This window comes from Schistocerca americana, chromosome 9, assembly GCF_021461395.2.
Source record: "Schistocerca americana isolate TAMUIC-IGC-003095 chromosome 9, iqSchAmer2.1, whole genome shotgun sequence".
Taxonomy (NCBI): Eukaryota; Metazoa; Arthropoda; class Insecta; order Orthoptera; family Acrididae; genus Schistocerca; species Schistocerca americana.
Genome location: NC_060127.1, coordinates 202,093,891 through 202,118,211, shown reverse-complemented (window position 1 = coordinate 202,118,211; position 24,321 = coordinate 202,093,891). Strand labels below are relative to the sequence as shown.

Here is a 24,321-nt window from a genome sequence, read left to right as displayed (position 1 = left end):
TCAGCATTGATCGGAACGCAACACGGTGTAGTTTATTATATCCGAACATCAGTCAGTAAGTCTCCATATCACATGTAAGTTCGAAAGTAGTTGAAGCAGTTCAGAACATTACATCGGAGTCGCCCTTTATGTTACTGGGAAACATGCTTGTTGCATTTGCATCAAATTTACTCCCGTGTGTTTTGAAATAGGTCTACATGTGAAATGTGTTCCGTTGACGAATATTTCCTTCGCAAGAGCGTTGCTGTCTCGTAAAATTAACTTAGTGTTGTAGGTTGACATCTAGAGTTGGTTTTTCTTTTGCTATTTTCAAATGTTGACCGTGCTGTACCTTCAAAGACGTTGTTTTTGCTGATCTTAATTTAGGAATTTTTGAAATTGATGTTATTATTAAATGCTTTACTCGCAGTGTCGTGAGCGAGAACGTAACGTTTATAGCTGATCTCGATTTCTTTACGGTTGTAATCTTAAGCCGTTTAGGAATAAAAGTTGGAAGAGGGTTGCTAAACGATTTTTCAGTTATAAAAAGCTATTTCTGGTGAAAGTACTACGCTTGAAATTGCCTATTTAAAATTGGTTCAAATGGCTCTGAGCACTATGGGACTTAACTGCTGTGCTCATCAGTCCCCTAGAACTTAGAACTACCTAAACCTAACTCACCTAAGGACATCAGACACATCCATGCCCGAGGCAGGATTCGAACCTTCGACCGTTGCGGTAGCGCGGTTCCAGACTAGCGCCTAGAACCGCTCGTCCACTCCGGCCGGCGTTTAATATTGATACATGTTTAAAAGTATAAATTTTCTGTGTCAGATGTTTGTCAAGGCTGAACAGAATTCTAATAGAGTGGGACGCTCGTCGAAAAGATAAGACGAGAGTGAATTCTGATCGCCCGACCAGTGAGAACAGAATCTTCGGCCAGTATTCCGCGTATTCACACAGTCGCATTGTTTATTGACTCTCCCGTGTGTATTTCAGGTTGCCATAACGAACATTAGATCGATAAATTATTAGGTATAAGCGACTCGCTGCTGTCGGTATGTTTAAAAACTCAATTAATTGCTTATCGATCGTCCGTGAATTATGCACACGCTGGACAGTAACTAGACTTGATGAAGTCAGGGTGCGAGTAACTTCTGTTGCTTTACTTTGGAATCGTGTAACTACCGTAATTGTCTTTTGGATTACCATTCTATAGTTCGATTAGCTGCGAAAGAATAAAAAATCTATTTTAAAAGGTATTAAAAGTATATTTCCACTGTGGTTTAAACCTGCTCTGCTAAACGGTAGGTATGATAACGGAGACCAGGTCAGACATAGACGGTGTATTGCTGTCTCGGCCATTCATTAAGAGCTATGCTGTCTGACATAACGGCCAGCTTTTTCTTTCTGTGATAGTGCTATTTACAACTTGCTGCTGTGACTCGCATCACTGGCTCCGATAAGATTAGAGCCCCATAATCAGTATTTCCCCTCAATGTTTGCTTCATTCTTGAAGACTGCGCTGTTTGCAGTGATGCGTAGTCAGTATTTTAAACTGCTAAACGGCGGAATCGACAGTGTTCCCTATCTCACAGAAAGCATAAAACAAGCTTGATTTTTGTTGCACCATCTTGATGTGTGTAGTAACATGACATATAGGTAGCGCGAAAAAAAGGGAGGGGGAAACCAAAAAACGTCTGCCCTTCTTATTCCAGTTGATTTCTTGCTCCTGCGTGGGCGAACAAGAGTGTCTCAAATATATAATTTAAGTAATTTATTTATTGGTTATTCACTTGACTAGGGCATTATCGATCTTATGGCTACTCCATAAGCCTCATTCAGTTATTTCTATCTAATGCGTTGGATGACTATTCGATCTATTTTTGCTGCGTCACCTTGATTGTTAACCCGTATCGGCTCCACTGGCCAACAACTGTTTCTGCAAACTGTGATATATTAAGTTCTCTCCTCACACACTTACTATACAGCTCAACCTTCCCCCCTTCAGCAGTTTGTACAATTTTTGTCTGAGCCTACATTCGCTGGTATCATCGTCGATTACATGTCCTAAATATTTCTTGGTAATTTTTCTTTCAAACGTCAACAGTTCATCGTGTTTCCTCATATTTTTTCGTAAACGTTCACACGTCATATCCATTGATGTTTCCTTAAGAGTACGGGTCATTATTTGAATATAAAGTTTTCCAATTTCTTTGCAATTTCATTGCGGAGTATTTCCAACAAGTTCAGTTGTTGCGACTTTGGGGACGTGACTTCCTAAATTCACGGCGCATCACCTCCAATGGGATCATGGGAAGTTCACGTTCTGTCACAACTTCACATCCACCACTGGTGTATTTTGTTCTAAGTTAATCTGACGCTCCACGTGTAGTGGAGAAGACCGTCAATAACAATCCCTTGTTTCACAAAGTACCGGGGTTCCCGCAGAAGGTACAAATTTTCCCTCCAGAACAGGATAGAATGCTGTATGGCTTGAGTACTAAAGGCGATGGCAAGAGCGCGGCGGGCGTAGTCGCGTGCGATGTTGCCAGGTCGTCGGCGTTCTGACGTCTGGAAGCTTCGTTTAGCTGTTCCTCTGCGTCCATCGCAGTGGATCACACAGAGTACTCCCGAGCTCAGTCTTCTTGTCGGGCCGTTCGCAGCTGTCGAAATTTTACACATAGAAATGGCATTGTGAGGTATAATCAAATTCTTATTTAAAACGTCGTAATTGTAATGTAACCAGTCGTCTCTGGTGAAAAATAGAAGCAACACGCTGTTCCGATTACCCGTTAAACTGTCGATACTCTTTCCCCGACAGGTTTGGTTTAGGGACACCCAAGTCGCCCAAGTAGCGTCCACTGTACAGTGGATACGGAACATTCGTTATTCGATTTTAGAAAAATACCTTCTGCTGCAGCGTTATCTTGGTTTTCCCCTGTCGATGCCAATCTCTCTTCAGTTCTGGTAGAAACGACCTAACGTCTTGTGTAATGTATGCACTGCATAACGAATGCGTCCAGACTTTTAAGAGCCGAGTACTAAAACTGTTGCTACGTAGATACAGGAGCCATCATGAAATAAACGAAATCCTCACGGCGACGTAGCACATATGCACTTCATCGTTGAGAATGTTTGCACGAGGAAGTGTTTGTTTCACTGTTGATAGCGAAATGTGTCTGGGTTCAAGTGCTGTGAGTGAGTATCCATTACACATTCTGGCTTTCTTCAAACTCAGCGCTTTGCGAATGTGGAATCACAGAGATGACGACCGATTCTTCTTTGGTAATCGAAGACAACAGTTTTCGCTTCTGGTGACGTTAAAATGTTCTGTTCCAACACCTCCACTGATGCTCCAGGCGTCAGGAGACTACAGGATGTACAAGGAACACTTTCGCTTCTTGTGTGCAGAAAAATTAAATAGTAGTATAGGCATAGACAATCAGATAAATCTCTGTTAAATCAAGGTGCAACAAATTTGTAAATTTGAATTTGCTTGTTAGTGTACACAATGCAGTGAAGTGCAACTGACTTATGTAAGACTTGTGCAGGAAATACATTGGCAATATTTGTATCAGTAACGTAAATGTATTTAGCTATACAGTTATGTAGTGTGTACTTCCCATCACGACTTTATCTCACTATTTTATTCTCAACTTTGTTTTAATTGACGAAATGCAATTACAAATAGTATCTAATTATGAACCTTCATTATAACTAGATATATATCCCCATGTACTTAATTGAAAATATTGTATCCAACTTACATAAACTAGCTAAAAAACTGTAAGAGTTAAATGCTAAAAAACTGTGTGAAGATAGCTGTGTAGGTAGAGATGGAAATGAGCGTTTGGCGTCATTGGCCGGGAGGCCCCTTACGGGCAGGTCCGGCTGCCTTGGTGTATGTCTTCTTACATTCGACGCCACATTGGGCGAACTGCGCGCCGGATGGGGATGAAATGATGATGAAGACAACACAACACCGAGGCCCTGAGCGGAGAAACTCCCCGACCCACCCGGGAATCGAACCCGGGTCCCTTAGGACGGTAGTCCGTCACGCTGACCATTCAGCTTTCGGGGCGGACTGGGTAAAGATAGAAGCCAATAAGTGAGAACAACTATCAGTCACCGTAGTGCACGGAAGCGAAGTCGCCATTTCTTTGTTTGAACAAACCGAAGATTGAACCGCATTAATACAATCAGGTAATAGGTTTGCTGCTTATAAGAGTGATCAGTTTTTACGCTCCATTGCCGACAAAGCAAAGGAACAACGGTCACATTGGGGAAGGAAATCGACCCTTTCGATTATGACTGCCCCGGCGCATCTCTGGAAATATTAGTTCCACAACTGCATTTTCTATTCCATTATACTTATTTACATTTCTTTCTTTGCGAGTAGTTTCGCGAGCGGAGGCCCATTCTCAGTTCATGTAATCAGCCAAGTTGTCCAGCTGTAACCCAAAGAAAATTCTCCCTCTAAAATATTGGACAAGGTTACGGGAAAAAATAGCTCGTGGAATTTGCTTTAAAGCGATGAAAGCTAACACAAAAAAAAGGTTCAAATGGCTCTGAGCACTATGGGACTTGGTTCAAATGGCTCTGACCACTATGGGACTTAACTTCTAAGGTCATCAGCCCCCTAGATCTTAGAACTACTTAAACCTAACTTAACCTAAGGACATCACACACATCCATGCCCGAGGCAGGATTCGAACCTGCGGCCGTAGCGGTCGCGCGGTTCCAGACTGTAGCGCCTAGAACCGCTCGGCCTCCCCGGCCGGCGAAAGCTAACACAGTAGTCACCCTTCTACCTTGGGCGTATAAAGTTTTTCAGTAGATGCTTCAACGTCTGTTAAATCATACGACGCAAAACCTAAATCTGAATCGCCGTAGTCTGGAACCGCGCGACCGCTACGGTCGCAGCTTCGAATCCTGCCTCGGGCATGGATGTGTGTGATGCCCTTAGGTTAGTTAGGTTTAAGTATTTCTAGGGGACTGATGACCTCAGATTTTAAGTCCCATAGTGCTCAGAGCCATTTGAACCATTTTGAATCGCCGTACGAGACTTTCAACGGCTGTTTCCTTTTCAAACCATCGCGTCAGCTCTTGCTAGCCTCTGTGCACTGCGACCTTTCCTGCCAGCTCGGGTCACGCGCCGTTGTTCTTAACCGCAGTCGTTAAACTTAACTGCGGAGCAATAAAATGCAGTGTGCAGGGTAGCTGCCGCGACCTACCGCACGACACGACAGCGGCCTGAACAACGCGCGCGTGGCAGACCCGCTGAGAAGCCACGTATAACTTTACCCCGGAAACTTTCACCTAACAGCGCCGTTGTTCCGATACTCCGGGGTGCTACGGGAGGGCGGCGAGCGAAATGCACCATGCTACATTGTCAACACCAAACAGCGGAGTGCCTGGTAGGACTGTTCATATTTTTAAAAAATATATTGTTTTTCCGCTTGGCCCCTGACGTAGCCGAGCGTTCGCGATGTACATGGTGGCAAGTCGTGTGATACCTCCTAATACCTCATTTTGCCCGGTGTTGCGCAGCAACTCGACAAGTCGTTGGAGGTCTCCTGCCGAAATATTGAGACATGCTGGCTCTATAGCCGTCCACAATTCCGAAAGTGTTGCCGGTCCACGATTTTGTGCACGAACTGAACTCTATTGTGCCCGTCAAGCGGTCAGTTGGATTCATGTCGGGCTATCTGATCGGTCAGATCATTGGCTCGAATTGTCCAGAATATTCTACAAATCAATCGCTAGCAGTTGTGTACGGGTAGTATGGCGCAATCATCAATCAATGGCTCCAAATGGTATCCGAGTAGTCGAACATAACAATTTTCAATCAATGAGAGGTCCAGTTGGACCAGAGGGAGGTAGCAAAAGGGTATATAGATGTATTAACCAATGCTATTGCTAGATTTGTATCCAATGTTTTTTTTCGTAGGTCGAACAAACCTGACGCACAAGTCACAGCAACGCTACACGTTGAGCGAACGTGGCAAAGTAGAACGTGCTGATTAGTTGATGCCAAATCGGGCGAATGAATTTAGAGCAAACGTGCGAAATATGTACATAATTGCTAAAGACTGCTTAAAATTCCTAATATGTAAAATTAGAATCCAATTAAAGCAGTTTCTGCGGTTGACATTAGCTAATGTTCCAATCTCGGTAGAAACAGCGGAATCTATCGGCTTAATCCGTCCATCCAGAACAGTGCAAATGAACAATATGAATTAGAAAAGGAAATAGTGAAGAAATTATGTACTACTAAAGAGCTGTAGCAACTAGCAGGTTCGGCTGTAGAACAAGTTATTATATATATATATATATATATATATATATATATATATATATATATATTGTTCTCCTTGTAGTACACGAAACTGACACAGTCCAATCTCTATACCTTCATGGGGAGTTAACTTTTTTTTTACGTTTATTACGCAGTTAAAGATCAGTTGCCTTGCGTGTTTGGAAGTAGTTGTACATTAATAGTTTTCATCTTACTACATGATCTTCATTATTAGACACAGATACTGTTCTTCCGCATACGTGCCCCCCGTATAAATCATCTGTGAGGTTTCATTCGTCAGTACTTACAACTCATCATTCCCCATACGCTACGAAGCGAAAAGTCCACTCACCTAGGCCAACCGCCGAAAACTTACTTAACAAATATATCCGAAAACATGCCCCGTCCATCGAAACGGTGGGAAAACCTCAGAATTCACGTAAATAGTTGATTCAGGAATATTTTCTGTTGTAGGTATTTTTTTCCCAAAATAACTCGTATCTTTCCTAAGCGCTGTATCTGTTGCGCGGCGCCGGCCGTGGTGGCCGTGCGGTTCTAGGCGCTGCAGTCTGGAACCGAGCGACCGCTACGGTCGCAGGTTCGAATCCTGCCTCGGGCATGGATGTGTGTGATGTCCTTAGGTTAGTTCGGTTTAAGTAGTTCTAAGTTCTAGGGGACTGATGACCTCAGATGATAAGTCCCATAGTGCTCAGAGCACGTTTCTGTTGCGCGTTGACTGCTAACAAATCGCCAGGTGAGAAGCTAAAAGCGTGCGTATGTTGGTCGAAGCTGCTGACTAGTTTCCGGGAGTGTCGGATAGCTCCGCTGGCATCACGCCAGCGCTGACGTGGTCGCTCGTGCGTGCGTTTACTGCTGTGTGCGTAGGCCTACTGCTGCTGCATGTGTTGGAAGTGCAGGATTTCGGCGCTGTCAATAAAGGTATTGCTCATGTGCAGGCTAAACAGGGAAGCGGCAGATTGCTATATTTGTGAAATAGAAGTGGGGAAAATCCTTCTGGTAAAGAACTTGAGAAGCTACTGTATAGAATCGTTTATAACTGTCCAACACCATACCATCACAGAAACAGCCGTTGTCAAGATTTGAAGAGTGAAATACACGTTTATCCGCAGTATGGCGTTGCTGAGATGGGACGTAGCATGGTATCAGCCACTATTTCGACTGTGCACACCCGCGGAAAGCAGCAGTTGGTAACGGTGCAGGTTTGGCCGGGTCCTGCATTAGCATATAGCGACCTTTAGCGGCCGGTTCCCCAGAGGTCGCCCGGACCTGGACCGGTGAGGTTCCCCCTCTCAACGCGCCAGGAAAATCCCCGGTCCCTAGCCCCCAACTCCAAGCCAGGTCCAAGTACACCGCACCAGTGCTTCCATCTAACCGACCGCATCCACACTACATCCTTGTTAACTAGATGTGCGTCATAATTGTCGATGACGTTCGATCGCGATTGCTGATGTTCCCGCTACAGAATAGCGAACAGTAACAGTAAAATACTGACAATGAGGCGACACATGTGGTACGGGTCAGACCATTCTGACGTAGCCTCCACGCCCCTCTCCTCCCTCTTGCAGTCAATACCTCACTATGATGACGTATCGAGGCCGGAGGAGAAGTCCTTCACCATCTTGCTTCATATAAACTGTGCTGTTACATAAAGGTGGAGCGTAACGTCCCCATTTGACGGTAAGATTCGCCGTCAGACAGAGCCGTAATGAGACCCAATTCGACTGCTGTAAGCGCACTATTAGCCTAGGCGAGGTGGTTGGTGGGAATACATTCACTTATAAATATGGAATAGTGTCGATCAGTATTGTCTTAACTCCTGAGCACTGGCAGCGTTAATGGTAGACAATTCTGCTCAGTGCGTCTTGTACAGAAGCAGAAGCAAAACGCGGAACTATCGTTCACCGAAATTCTGCCTGTGTAATCTAAATAATACTTTTAATCGCCGTGTTACCCCGAGATAACATGTACTGTAGCTGAAGTTAAGCTACTCGGACCATCCTCGTGGCCGAAAGTCTGAGAGTGCGCTTAGAAGATTAAAGGTAGCTCCGTCTTCTAAAATACACCGTAACCAAAGGTCCTTGCCATCGGCACCGAAGTGCACACACGTGAACAAAGGTTAAGGAGGGAGTTATGTCGTTCTATTACGTTACTACACAACTCTATCTGGAGGCAGCTTGTTCGAACCATGGTGCTCGCAGAAATTTTCGTCGCCACTGGTGATGGGAAGACCGATCGTGGCAGTGTTGCGGTTTATATTGGAAAACCTGTCCCTCGTGTCTCGTCCAGCGGAAGGTATGTGACTCTGTTGACGATCCTACTGTCAAATGGAGATTTTTAAAGCCCCGACGACACCCTTTAAGTATTTTAGCACTCTGTGATTCTACATGACGTGTAAGAGGAAGACGATCATAAACAGTTTTTACGAAGATTCCCAACGTCCGATGTAGTTCACAGGTTTACTTAAGTATGTACTTTCAACGTCAGTTACACATTGAATTCAGTGACAGTGGAAGAATTGTCGGCGTCGAAGAAGATGCAAGCTGAACGAACAGCAACAGCCCAAGTTTCCACGCTACCCAGCGAGCTGCCGCAAAGCAGTTTGGCGCACGGCAGCTCAGAAATAGCGACGGCTCAGGGGATTTTAGGCTGCGTGGGCGTCAGTGGCTTCCGCCTGGCACGGTTCTGCAGGTGCCTTAGTAGAGCTTAGGTTTCATTATGCCTGGTCGTGTACCCCAGGCACTTACTTGTTGATATTACTGCCAGATCAACCACCGAAATATGCTAACATATGGAATGAATACTGGTGTCGTCAGTAATGTGGCACTGATGTCGTGCACTGTTTCGGGTGTTTCCATAGGATTCAGATTTTTTTTTCTTTTTTCGTACACCAGTGGGCGTTCGTCCAATCGACGACGAGGCCACCAAGACGACACGAGAAACTCCACATTCAAGGGCTGTAGAAATGCCGGGACATTCCATTGTTAAGCTAACACCACGACTTGTTGAATGTGATTCCGAGGTAAGCTGTATTTGAGGATGTAATCTGAGGACTTTGCCTCCTTGGCAGAAGACTGCCAAAGCTCTGCTGGCGTTGGCGGGGCATTACGCTACAACGCCTGCTGTCATTGAATCGCAGAGTGTGGACTCTGAACCGATGTGTCGTGTTATTTTCTCTGTGAAACGTTAGATCCGCATGAGCTCTAAAGTATGTCATTCTGTGACGCAGCGGCGTTCGAACAGTTAAGGGCGTGTTTATTATATGTGGAGAAAATTGTCTAAGACTAGGGTGACAAATTGCTGTATTTTGTTTTGTCAGTAATGCGCTGTCGACATTCGGAGCGGGCGCATCAACTTGTTAGAAAAGTATATAGCTCGCCAAAACACACACCTGTGACAAGACACTTGATCTGAAGATCGCCGATTCGAATTCAGTAACAGTCGAGATGTCTTGTCGCAGGGTGTCATGTATTTCCTGAACTGCAACATTATCACTATTGTGCGCTACAGTCCAGCCGCCGAAGTGGCACCAAAATAGGAAAATTTGTAAACCAGGCAGTGAACCCACGGAAAATGACAACCTCTTTTCGCCTTGCCTGCGAAATAATCTGAATATTATTTTTACCACTTCCACTCGAATCTGACGTGTCCGCACGAAAAGACGCATGATCGGCAAGAGTACACGAACCGATGAACTGCCATCTGTAGATCTGAATTTGTAATCTTAACTTCGCTCAGAAAGTTTTCTATTTGCTCGTAGGCTATTGTGCGGAAGCGGGTCTGCTGTTAGATGTGGTGGTGGGACGTGGTTCAGTTTTTTACTGATTTGTAGCCTACCTCATAATATAACTACTGTCACACTCACCTTCAGTGTGCCACAGGTGGCGAGAATTATACCGAAATACAGTGCAGGCGTATCTATGTGGCCCAAAAAAGTGTTTCACCTGTAAATAAAATTGACTAAGATGTATGTAAAACGTCGCTTCAGCTGCTGTTGAGAAATGTTTTAATTTCGATTATCGTCATGTTAGTAAGTTGAGATACCTAGGATAACACAGAGTGCATTGGTACACATGAAAATGTTCTCAGTAGCATGTTGTTGCATGCCAAACCTAACGATACGAATACTAACATGTATTAACAACTATAACAGCACAGTACGAAACACACCATGAAAAGCTTCCGGGCGTATACTCTACAGAATGATTCCGCATGTCCTTGCGGAGCAGCAGCGCAGGAGTATATTATCCACTCTATACATTGGCACGGAAGGTAAATATTCACATAAAAAAAAGGTTTGCATCATCTCGGTTCCGCGAGTTCCGGAAACTGTGCAGAAAATTGGAATAAAGATCAACATAAACATCATTTCGGTCCTTTTATTGCTCATGAAAACGACGCACTGCATGTTGTACCACCATACAGCGAGACCTTCAGAGGTGGTGGTCCAGATTGCAGTACACATCGGTACCTATAATACACAGTAGCACGTCCGCTTGCATTGATGCATACCTGTATTCGTCGTGGCATACTGTCCACAAATTCATCATGGCACACAGTTGGTGCAGATGGTTCCACTCCTCAGCGGCCTAGATTTCTCAGAGTGGTTGGTGGATCACGTCGCCCATAGACAGCCAGTTTCAATCTATCACAGACATGCTGACCACTCTAGTCGAGTGAGGTCGTCATCCTGAAGGGAGTCATTCACAACGTGTGCACGATGGGGCGCGAATTGTCGTCCATGAAGACGAATGCCTCGCCAATATGCTGCCGATATGGTTGCACTATCTATCGGAGGATGGCATTCAAGCATCGTAGAGCCATTACGGTGCCTTCCAAGACAACCAGCGGCGCACGTCGGCCCCACATAATGCCACCCGAAACTAGCAGGGAACCTCCACGTTGCTGCACTCGCCGGACGTTGTGTCTTAAGGCGTTCAGCCTGACCGGGTTGCCTCCAAACACGTCTTCGACGATTTTTTGGTTGAAGGCATCTGCGACACTCATAAGTGAAGAGACCATGATGCCAGCCCTGAGCGGTCCATTCGAAATGTTGTTGGGCCCATCTATACCGCGCTGGTTGCAAAGATGGATCTCGCCATGGACGTCGGGAGTGAAGCTGTACATCACACAGACTATTGCGCATAGTTTGAGTCGCAACACGACGTCCTGTGGCTGCACGAAAAGCATTATTCAATATGGTGGAGTTGCTGTGAGGGTTCCACCGAGCAGCCATAATCAGTAGGTAGCGGTCACCCACTGCAGTAGTAGCCCGTGGGCGGCCTGAGCGACGCATGTCATCGACAGTTCCTGTCTCTCTGTATCTCCTTTATGTCCAACAATATCGCGTTGGTTCACTCCTAGATAACCTGGACACTTCCCTTGTTGAGAGCCCTTCCTGGCACAAACTAACAATCGCGATCGAACCGCGGTATTGACCGTCTAGGCAAGGTTAAACTAGAGACAACACGAGCCGTGTAACTCCTTCCCGACTGGAACTGATCGGCTGTCGGACCCCCTCCGTCTAATGGCGCTGCTCATGCATGGTTGTTTACATCTTCGGGCGGGTTTAGTGACGTTTCTGAATAGTCAAAGGGACTGTGTCTCTGATACAATATCCACAGTCGACGTCGATCTTCAGGAGTTCTGGGAACTGGGACGATGCAGACCTTTTTTTGATGTGTGTATTTTCTGGTATGTGGGTACGGCTTCATTCCATTACCCTCGTTTTGCTTTTGTTGATTTTCATCTCATATCCTCCTTTGAAGACACTGTCCATTTCCGTTCAGAGACAGCAAAGGACTTGGAAGAGCAGTTGAACGGAATGGATAGTGTCTTGAAAGGAGGATATAAGATGAACATCAACAAAAGCAATACGAGGATAATGGAATGTAGTCGAATTAAGTCGGGTGATGCTGAGGGAATTAGATTAGGAAATGAAACACTTAAAGTAGTAAAGGAGTTTTGCTATTTGGGGAGCAAAATAACTGATGATGGTCGAAGTAGAGAGGATATAAAATGTAGACTGGCAGTGGCAAGGAAAGCGTTTCTAAAGAAGAGAAATTTGTTAACATCGAGTATAGATTTAAGTGTCAGGAAGTCGTTTCTGAAAGTATTTATATGGAGTGTATGGAAGTGAAACATGGACGATAAATAGTTTGGACAAGAAGAGAATAGAAGCTTTCGAAGTGTGGTGCTACAGAAGATAGCTGAAGATTAGATGGATAGATCACATAACAAATGAGGAGGTATTGAATAGAATTGGGGAGAAGAGGAGTTTGTGGCACAACTTGACAAGAAGAAGGGACCGGTTGGTAGGACATGTTCTGAGGCATCAAGGGATCACAAATTTAGCATTGGAGGGCAGTGTGGAGGGTAAAAATCGTAGAGGGAGACCAAGAGATGAATACACTAAGCAGATTCAGAAGGATGTAGGTTGCAGTAGGTACTGGGAGATGAAGAAGCTTGCACAGGATAGAGTAGCATGGAGAGCTGCATCAAACCAGTCTCAGGACAGAAGACAACAACAACAACAACAACAACAACGGGTACGGCTTGTGACGTCACCGCGACGCCTGCACAGCAGCCCAGCGGTCGCGGACGCTCAGTGCATCCGTTTTGCTACCGGACAGCTGTATTGCGACATGGTTCTAAATACAAGGTATTGTATCACACCCGCATTCCGGCAGAGATATCAATGTCATCTGTGCAAACGACCAGATTTGTTATTTGCATTAGCGGTTGGGTTGGTGGTTGTGTGCGTGGGGACGTCTTACGTAGGCGAGGGGGAGGCGGTGAACTGTGCCCCGTCAGATAAGACGAGCCTGCACGACGCGTTGCGCAAGAGCACGGAGGCGCGACGTGTCCGCGATAGCAGTCGGCAGCGGCAGCGGCAGCGGTGCTGGCCCAGCCGTATTATTAGCCCTCCACGACCTTGCCCGGGGTCACGGCTTGTCACGTCACCGTGGCCACCTGCACAGCACTCTAGCGGCCGGGAGCGCTCACGTGCATCCGTTGTACTAACCGATACGTGTATTCAGATGTGCTTTTAAATAATGCCCGATATTTACCCTGCACCTCAGCTAATCTGATTATTGACAGATAAAAAGTGAAAGTTACTGAAATATGACAGTAGCCTTATTTATTTAACGCTTTCCTCGGGCAGTGCCTCCAACATACCATACGTACCTTCGTATCAAGCGTTTACGGAGGTAGAAACTGCATTTTAAATTGACCAAGGCATAAGAGTTAATCGAATCACATTACTAACTCTTCAGTAGCGGTATCTGTTACTTAAAATTACGTGTCGTTTTCAGAACCAGGGCGTCTACGGCGTGACTAAGTACATAAGTTTGTTAGCGTAATGTTGGTCGTGACCGGAACAAAATACCAGCAATCAGGGGTATAATATTAATTAGTGAAATGTTGTGTTATTTCAGTATACAAAAATAAGAAGAAAAAAAGAGAATTACATTTCCGTGTATGTTGGGAATGTATCATATATGCAGGCCTAGAGCGTGATAATCCAGCAAACACCGTCCCCCACCCCCACAAAAAAAAAAAAAAAAAAAAAAAAAAAACAGATATATGTTGGCTGTGCCGAGATCGTCTGTAGCGTAGTCTGTGGTCAGGGTAAGGTTCGAAGTTAAAAATTTGATTAGGAGGGTAATGTTCGAAGTCAACAATGGCAATGTGAAGTAAAGTTAATGGCAATAGATTCATCTGTAGTGTAGCCTGTTGTGTAATTACAGTCTGTTTGATGCACTTGAAACTAAAACTATTAGGCATGTTCAAAAAGTTCTGTATTACACAATGGACAAGTTCCTAACAAAATAAGCTATGTACGTAAAACACAGTGTGTGAGGTATGACTGCTGTGTTACTTGCGCCAGTCAGTCGATCCATTTTAACATCTTAAGCATTGTGCAGTTAAGAAAACTGTTGATTATTGCAGCTGAAGTGGCTAGTCTGGTGTCAAATAAAAAGAAAATTGTACCGAACTTCCCTCATGGTGGCTGTGGGAAAAACGGATGGGGGATTCAGAGAATATGCCAGAATTCTTCTTAGAGTGCACCTGTAGTAGCTGTCAACCCCCTCATTATTTAGAGACAGAGTATGTGGATTTTGTTTCAGCTTCTGTTACAAAACATTTCAGTACCTCTGTGACTTTTCACATGATGCACTGTAACGGCTGATTAAATTTTCACTATTGTCTTTTGACACATCCACATTACTGGAATAAAATTAGTCATGTACAGTTAAATTGTTCGACATAGCCTTCATCACCATAGCATTCAGGTAGTTCGCAAGAGGAGACAGGGGAAGTTTGCATGCACCAATTGTGAAAACTGTTTCAGTAACGGACAGCTTTTATCTGTCTGTCTTTCACACACACACACACACACACACACACACACACACACACACACACACACACTCTTTAAATTTAATAACATAATGAAAAGTATAAATAAGATTCCTGTGCCATGCTGGAAGTAAACAAAATAGTTTGCAATCTTTCAGTTATTGATGTAACCTGAAAATAGCAGAGAAGTATCTGTACACATCCTGCTTCTGGCCCAAACCAAATAAACCTGTTGGAAGCGAATTGAGAGTGCTAAATTTTAAACCCTCAAACATTTAGTTTTTAGTTATTACTTTGGTATGATAAGATGTTATCAAACAATGTTTATGCCTTCAGCAGCTGTTTCCTCAGTGATTCATTTGTGACAGTGTTTTCTGACAAAGTAGTGTTTCTGCTGTTGCAGGATACCCAGGTGTGGCGATGAGCGTGAGTGCAGGTGGAGCGGGCTCTCCGCTGGGTCCACGCACCAACACTCCTCCAGAGTCTGCAGCTGCCACGGCGGGCAGTGGTGCTGGAGCCGCTGCCCCTGGACAGTCCCCGATGGCTGCTCTCATGTCAGTGGCAGACAACTTGCCACCCGGATCTCCGCGCTCTGCAGGAGGCAGCCCTCCGGGGCCACCACGCTCTGCTTCCAGGGGTTCCCAGCATTCTCCCAACTCCTCAGGTAAGTTGTCATTTCTTTCTTTGTATCATATGTACAACCTATACCACTGAGACAATGTCCTCATTTTTACTATTGAACTTCAGAGAGAATTGGTGATAAAACCGTCAGAGTTGTTAGGCCGTGTTAAATTCCTCTTGAAACTTCTTTGCTACTCGATGTCTCGACCCCTGTGCTGTTTAGAGTTCCACTGGCCAATCCTTGTGTGGTAATACTTTAATTGATCGCAATTCTGAATATTGTGTTGCGCTTCACTTAAGTTTTTGTTCAGTTGTGCTGCTTTTCATTATTTTTATATGGGTTTTTGTCCATATGTCAACAGTTTCCACAATATTCCAATGTAGTGTCTTGCTGGTCAGTGTCACCAAGCTGCCTACCATTTTAAATGTTAACTTTGACTACATTTATTACTCACCCTGGCAATAAAGTTACTACGCATACATTATTCTTACTGTCAGTCTTACCTCCACTCTGGTGGCACGTTACTCGCCCGTCAGATGCTCTATCAGTTCTACGTTCAGCCTCGCGTCTTAAACCACCGAGTTGCGACACTGCTTATACGGTGGCAATCTGAAGAGTAAACTTCCGGGCTCTACTAGTGACACTTAATTCTCGTTAGTTCTGTCGACTTTAAAGTGTGGTCACAACCGACACGACACTTACATACACGAAAGAAACGATCGTAACCTAGTAGCATCGATAGGTCCAATCTGTGGGATATCGAAAACTTAATTCATTTTTCCACAAGAGTCCAGTCGTCGCTCCATCCCGTCCCACCCCTCTATAGGTTCGAGAAGGAAGATAAGTTCTCTCTCTCGTGTGCACACATCAGGAGGTACATTTAAGATTGAGTTTTGGAAGTATATAGCTGCCTTCACCTAGTTTCGATTTTTCTTGTAAAATAGGCCCTCCAACGGATGTCTCAGGTTCCACGGGGAGTCGCCGTAGCTCTGGCAGCCGGACGGTGAGCTCGACCACAGTGACCACGTCCAGCGAAGCGGACGGTGCGGGTGCCGGCACGGGTAGTGGCGGAGCCACTACGGGGCACGACGGAAATTCCGCCGCGGCCTCGGGGCCCGGGCAGACGCCGGCGGGGACCGGCGGCAGTGCGGCGGGGACCGGCGGCAGCTCTGCCACGACACTCAAGTGTACGCTGTGTCAGGAGAGGCTGGAAGACACGCACTTCGTGCAGTGTCCTTCCGTTCCACAGCACAAGTTCTGTTTCCCGTGCAGCAGAGAGTCCATCAAGAGGCAGGGTGCGGGTGCTGAGGTAAGTGCTAGTACTTCCCAGCAGTGCCCATTTATATGTACGTGGAACAGCTTATTGCTTGTATTTATATGCTCGTAGCTTGGCTTAACATATTTAATATTATGACCCTTTAGGCTTGCCCAGTGGATGTATTCAGTGTTTCCTGGGTCTGCTGCCAGATCAAGTTTTGTAAATCCTCACAATATTTCATCAAAGCAGCTCTGAGGCATTCTCAGGTGGTGACTGCCGGTTACTGCTAGTAAGTAACAACTCACTCTTGCTACCGAACCGGCAATATGCGGCAGCCACCACCTGGTGGTGTCGAGCGGGTGCTTTGGTGAACTGTTGTGGGATTTAGAAAGCGAGATTCGTCAACAGGCCTGAGAGATGTGTATTGAATTGTTATTGTATGGCTTCAAAGACACTGACTTTCAATGAATGTGATAATTTTTTGCGTATTTCTGTTGAAAGTGCACTTATTACTTGCAGTTTTGCAATTTCAAAAGTTTGTTTACAGCATACATATAATACTGTTGAAAACTTTCACAATATTACAAGTAAAATTTGATTTCATTTGTACTGAACATGGTATCCCACAGCCAACTGAAACAGTAAAATTGACAAAATTCAGATGTCAGATATTTTTCTTTCAATGATGGTATATGGTTCTGCTCTCACGAAATGGGATCCACCCACTTTGCTATGCCACATAAATACAGTTTCCCAATATTTCAATCACAGCTTAACAGACATGCGATATTTATCACACTAGAAAATTTTGGGAAGGGGTGTGAACATTCAGTTCATCAAACTGACGTTTTATGCCTCACTCTATTCTTTATTTCCCTCGTTATTTCTTGTACTTTCTTGTGATAAGAGTTAAGTCGAAGGCTTTGATCAGTTATGTGAGAAACTTTTGACAAACCCTGTAAACAATGGGGCAACTGTAGTTTATGATTAGTTGTGATTTTTCCCCCTGCAGATAGCTAAGCCACAGCTCAGTCTGGCACACAGCCAGGTTTTGTTTTAGTTTCATGTTCATTGGTTTTGCCAAATCACAGCAAAACTGTTAATATATGCCCCAAAATGTTATGTCACAGAGGCCATTAACATTATGTCACTAGATGAAGCTGACAACTACTATCATATATTCAACTTGACCCCTTTCTTGTGCTGTTATTTAATCTCGGATATGTAACAACTGGAGGAGCCACATTGACTGTCTCAGTAAAGGCTTCATTAAAATTAAAGGAAGGAGACTTGTTAGGATTGTGTTTGCAATGACATACTGCTCAGTTCTTGATTGTAGACTTCTGAGGGGACACAATGTCAAAATTGCCTTCACACAACAGAACAAACCATGAAAGAACAAAAAACCATAACTTCAATATTAGTAATGTATAACGTTTTGGCCAATGAAAATTGTTTGTGGTGCTCGGCCCTGTGTGTATGTATGTATGTATTCCTTCTCTGTGCAAGAATGAAATTCGGACTACGAAAAGTGACTGTCACTCGTCTATCTGTGCTATGCACCCTTCCTCACACACTTCCTTGGGTGCACTATAAAACAATTAGCTGCCCATTATAACAACTTTTTCATACTTGTAACAACATGCGTTACATACTGGTACATTAGAATAAAATATGGCGATATATCCATAACTGATATCAGTTGATGCGACACATGTCCGAATGGAAAGACCTCTTAAAATTCACTTAATTGGCATGTGTGTTCACAGGTATACTGCCCGAGTGGTGAAAAGTGCCCACTGGCTAACTCGAATGTGCCGTGGGCATTCATGCAAGGAGAGATTGCTACAATCCTGGGCGAGGAGTTCAAGACGAAGAAGGAGACCTAGGGGTACGTCCAGATGCAGAGGGTCAGAACGAGTCGTCGCTAGTCGTTAGCCTCGGCAGGGGCACGAAGGGGGGGCGGCAGCGCCTGTGCCTGCGGAGAACACCCCCGCTGCCTTCTTACTGCGGCTGGCCGGAAGGGGCCTGAGGAGAGCCCTCCCTTGTCTTTTTGGTCTAACGCTGCGGCCCCCCTTCCCTGAGAGAGTGGAGGGGGTACACCTCTATTGTTTGTCTGGTCACTGGAGAAATAATGGGCTGTCACAGAATGGCAGTGTGTCATACTTAACCCCGAAGCTGAGACCTTTTCTAAAAGCAACAAACAAGTAAATCTGCTGATGGAAACAATGTTGGTGATATATTCTCTGAGACCGTTTGTCAAACTGTCTTGCCATTTAGCTGTTCTCAGTGACCATTTTGTGTATATAGAATAACCTTCCACGGTGCGGAAGGGTGTATTTGGAGTCTTCTTGGGAAGGTATTAAGAATTTTCCTGAAATTGTACTGCTGTTCAGAAGTTTTGATAGCAGTTTTTGATTTAATTTGCACGGTGAGAATTACGTCCTCTGAGACTTTTGTCAGAATTGTTTTTAGTCGGACTGACTGTATTAGCAGCGCTTGTATCTAGTAGGGACAACAAACAAATATTATGTATATAGTATAAAAATCAGTCATTAATAAACATATTAATATTCATAATAATAAGAATAACAACTGATACCTTTTTCTGAATGTAAATACGCAGTTTACAGTGCTTTGTGTATTACACATTACACTTAATGTGATGTATTTATGCGAGGGACATGCCACGGATTCATTGCTCGTGCAGTACCAGGTAGAGGGGACTGTTTTACCCCTCGCAGAATCTGTTCCACTTTTATTGATCTTTATATTGAGCTGCGTAATTGTGCTAGCCGCATTACGGAGTTTTTCTGTGCACAAAAGTACACATCATGGGGAGTCGTTACAGTGTATATAAATATATCATTTATTGTAAATAAATGAACTGTACATAGTATATATTAATTTCCCTTTATATAGTGTTGCATTGAACTGTTGTAGACTTTTTTAAAATTAAGGCTAACTTGTAGATCTTACACAGTTAAATTTTAACTGTAACATTTCATGAAAAAGGACTGGAAAGTTTGTTTTTTCCCGAAATGATTCCTAGGTACAAACAGTGATAAACTCTTTTTGACTCTTAGTTTTTAGCACTAAGCTACTTACTAAGTTTAGGAGTGATTTTTTAACTTGTTTACAAATTAGGTGTGTATTCATCTTTTTGTATACAAACTAATATGTGCTGGACAAATGTATTAGTTCAGCTACTCTTTTGGATTTGAAGGACTGAAATAAAGAGTGACAGTGTTCAAAACAGGGTTGCACAATATTTTTGTGGTTTTTTTTGTGTGTGGATGTTGTAGCATTTGAGAGTAATTTTGTTGAATTGACTGTGGTTGAATGCATGTGTGTCAAGCCTTGTTTTATTGTCTGATCTTCGTGAAGTCTCAGCTACATACCTTGTTTTACTTTTGTCGATTGTGTATCATATGTGGATTGTGATGTGCTGTTGATGTTCATTTGACATGTGAGGCTGCCCATTTCGAATGATTTTTATATTATGTTATGTCTCCATTTATGGCTTCAGTACTCTTGTCTCTTCACTGCTTGCAGGCCTGTTATTGTGATGATCATGTTACCTATAGAATCAGAATAACTCTACTGCTGTTAATAAAAGAATGTTCTAAAATATTTACGTATAGGAAAGGATGGCAATTTTATGCAGTTCTGATAATGGCTGCAGATAATTAATTTTATAGATGAGTTTGCAAATGCTTTTAAAATTGTCTTCAGTGATGTATGTGTATGAATGGATAAGAAACTCCTGTTTTTTGTTGTTACTAATATGTGCTGCACATTTTATGTGGAGAGGTTCAGTTTTTTACATAATACATATTATCACGTTGTTTTGTTTTGTATAACCTTTTCACAATAAAAAATAGTCATTGCCAGACTGTACAGTGAAGTACTGTAGACTAAAAGTAATTATCACATGCAAAATGTAGGTATCTTTCACACCAGACTTAAATAGCCAGTGTACATCAATGTGTTTCAAATGTTGAAATAAAGAGATTAGTTGTTTGAGGCAATTCCACAATCTTTGGTTGGTCAAATGAGCCAGTTGATGAAGGGAATAGATCCTGAGGTTATCTCGAGTTCTACAGCTGTGTTAGCCCAATATTCTCTTTCTTTGCTGCAGTACAGTGGACCAGAAGCATCAGAAAATGAGTCTGGCAGCTTAATAGAATTTTTTGCTGTTTGATCGCAGGCAGTCACTGACTGCTTATATGATAAGTTTTCTCACAATATGGCAGACCATTGCTGCCACATTATCAGGAGTATTTTGCTTTTTTTTCTGCAGCAATGATTTGTTTCGTTTTTAACTTCCTGTAGCTTTTGCAGTCATCAGCCACCCTTTATTGTGTAGTAGATAACCTTCTTACCCTAGTCAATGCCTGGACTGCAATGTCCTATAAAGGAACTCCAAAACTCGCTGGTGTGTTTTAACAATTAATCAGAATTTGATTAAAACCCTTGTGTAGTAAGACAAATTTTATTAGCAAAACTTAGTACTAATAGTGTCTCTAATGAAAGGTAGTTTTGCAGCAAAACTATCTCTATTGTATAACAAGTAACTTTGTAAAAAGGTAAAGTTTTTTTTGGTCAGTGATAGCTCAGATGGACTATTTTTAATTATAATTGTTACTGAAATGATGAATTAACTTAGATGTTCCTTTTTGCCTTGTACAAATAAATATGTTTGCTGTAATACAGCTTGAGTTGAAGTATATAAATGGTGTGATAAATATGACTTCTAGCTTCTAAAGCATAGCCATCTAATTCACTAACAGCTTGTGAAAAACAAAAACACACACACACACACACACACACACACACACAATTTATCCTTTCATTCGCTACTTTGGAAACTTGTGGTAATCGCACATTGTTACGCTGGGTCAATCAGCCTCCATAGCTGAGCAGTTACGTTGGGTCATTCTGCTATGCAGAGGGCCTGGGTTCAGGTTCCAGTTCTGACAGGGATGGTTTCCAGGATGGGAGAACTGGAATGAGAGCACTCAGCCACGTGAAGCCAGCTGAGGTGCCGTTTGATAGAAAAGTAGTGGCTCAGGAAGTTGACAATGGCGAGGAGAGTGGTGTGCTTACCATAGGACCCTCCATACTGCATTTAAATGATGCCACAGCCAGAGGATGACATGTTAGCCTGTTCACGTGGCGGAATCTTCAGGCCCTGTAGTTCTTTTTTGGGCTGGGTTGACAATTCCATTTTTCTGCACGCAATGTTGATCTGTTTGAAATCAAGACAGCAATAACCATCTTTTGTGGGTTTTGAAAAATGGTAGTGAAAAATGTGATTTGGCTCTGGCAGACTTGTGCGAACTACACCTTCTAAAAGATCACACACACGCACACACACACACACACACACACACACACACACACACACACACAAATTCAGTAGCAGTAGAGGATTAACTTTAGGAATATATTCTGCTGCATGAATTTTGGAACCAATTAGAAACAGCGCTCACTGTTCTATTCACTCTGTGGACAGTGATCATTGCAAGCAGTAAATGATTTAGTAGTCCTTCCATCACTATAATGGTACACACTACAGTTGACTGACACAATGACTGAAGTCCAAGAAATTGTTTCAGTGCTGTTAAATGATGTTATTACAGTACGTGCAGCATGAATTGCTACGAATAATTTATAATTCTAAATTTATTTCTGAACTGGGTTAGGAATCTGTGTGAGAGTTCTGTACTCTACTTCAAATGACCTAGAAGCTATTTAGCAGAAGGAGACAGTGGAAGGAGAAGTGATTTGCATTGAAACCTTAACTTATCATCAGGAGACTAACTTGGAAATTGATTGTGCCAAATTGCAGGAGAGAGTAAGACACTAGTGTGTAGTCACAGTATGGCATATTACTGTGCTGAAAGTGAAAAAAAGACAATGAACTACTGTTCAGGTGGTGGTGTTATGCAGCACTTTCCTAAAAAAAATTATGAAAGAAGTGTAGTCTAAAGAAATTGTGGTATCCTCCTTTCTTCGTAACTTTTTACTGTATGCCCTTTGCTACAAAAAACACTCCGGTGTTCAATTTCGATCCTACACATCCGGTTCCTTTTGTTGCCCTGTGCCTTTGGGGTTAGTGGCATTCAAAATCATGAAACCCCTCATTTTTGCCTGCAGGTACTAAGTTTCCTTTCTACTTGGATATCCTATTACATTAGCCACTTCTGTGCCAGGATGGCATTGGAATAGCTCCCCCCTCCCCAATTTCACGAAAGTGTGACACTGAAGTGAAGCTCATATGTCCTGAGCTTATTAGATTGTGCTGAAGAGTGGTTGAAATGTGCATGCAGTGGAAGTAAGGTTATTACTTCCATGCCAGAAACTCATTTTCTGATACCAGTAGCATAGATGGCGGGCAGAATTGTTGCAGGTGGTCAGTCGGGGCATTGCTTGCTGTACTGCTTCTCTGGAACCTGTGTATCACATCTACTTTGTCTTTAGTTATTAAACTTCTGCTGGCCATACTGCATAGTAAAAAAAGTACTGAACACAGTAGCTGAGGTTTCCTGGTGGGGCACTGGTAGTATTACTTATTTGAAAGCAAATGAGATTCTCTAAGGTTTGAAGATACAAGTTATTTGTAGGCCAGTTTCATAAGAGTAGGCTATGTACATAAAATTCATTGTCATATGTGGTAGACTCAGCTGTGATGAACCTGAAACACCATTTGAGAGACAGGATCTGCAAGCCTGTTTCTCGGTCTGAATGTGCTGATTTTTATCTTAGACAATCTGTTTGCTTTAGAAGGCTGCATTAGGGAATAATGTCTAAAATGTAATATTAGAACAGTACTGTAGAGAAGTTGTGTACACATGAAGCCTGTGTTTATTGTTTTTTGATGCTTGTAACCATACTTGACATGCTGCAGAAGAAATTATATGCTCATGAAATAAAATATTTTTTGGTGTTTACAATAATGATTTGCATTATTTGTGTTTCCCCATCCATTTCGGGTGTGCGTTAATCTCGAAGCAATTTTACTTCTGGATTATTCGACAAAGAAAGATGGTGATAAAAAATCTTGTATGCTAAAGTCACCAACTGCTGTGAGGCTTGATTTATTTTTCCCTTGTATATAAATGACCACCCTTCCTTTATTCCTACTGTACCTTTGTGTGAGTGTGTGTGGGTATTTGGGGGGGTTACAATGTGAACATTTCCCAGAAAATATTTTTGTGTGCTATTGTATTGCTTGGTCATCTTAACTGTTAAGAGCAGTTGCAGTTCTATTAATACAGAGCTTATTTCCATGTGGATAACGTTCGTAATTGTTTTCCTTTTGTCTTTCTATTAAAGGTTTGCTGCAGGTGAAAATTGGCCTGCACTAATTTGACTACATTAGTAAAAAGGACTGATACCAGTCTTTCAGTGCTAAATCATTAGTGTATGTATTGGACTCACTGTTATAGAACTTCAGTATACATGAAACCGTGCAGTATTCTAATATGTATGGAGACAAAAATTGAATAGCAAAGACAACCAGACTGTCAGCTATGGCAGAGGTTTTCCTCAGCTTTGATAACAGATTCTAGTGTGTTGAGAATTGACCAGTTCATTATACACTGAAGCTTTACAATGCACAATGTTATTTTAAAGTAGACTTGAGATTGCTGTTTTTGAAGCATTTTTGCAACTTTTTTGTACTCTGTTTAAGAATTCTGTGGCTTACAAATTACAGGTACCATTATAACTTCGTATGATGTTTTCTCTTTGCTACAAATTGATGGCTTTAAG

At 43.0% G+C, this 24,321-nt stretch overlaps 1 protein-coding gene across 1 annotated transcript in view; it reads left to right on the top strand.

Moving 5' to 3' along the window:
* LOC124550821 (interferon regulatory factor 2-binding protein-like B) overlaps positions 1-23,504 on the top strand; it is an 82,295-nt gene extending 58,791 nt beyond the window's left edge. Inside the window, exons 3-5 of the mRNA XM_047125547.1 lie at positions 15,066-15,326; positions 16,250-16,593; positions 18,312-23,504. Coding sequence (XP_046981503.1) covers positions 15,066-15,326; positions 16,250-16,593; positions 18,312-18,431 — 725 coding nt within the window. The 3' untranslated portion in view covers positions 18,432-23,504. The remainder of the gene's footprint in view (positions 1-15,065; positions 15,327-16,249; positions 16,594-18,311) is intronic.
* Positions 23,505-24,321: the final 817 nt, after the last annotated feature.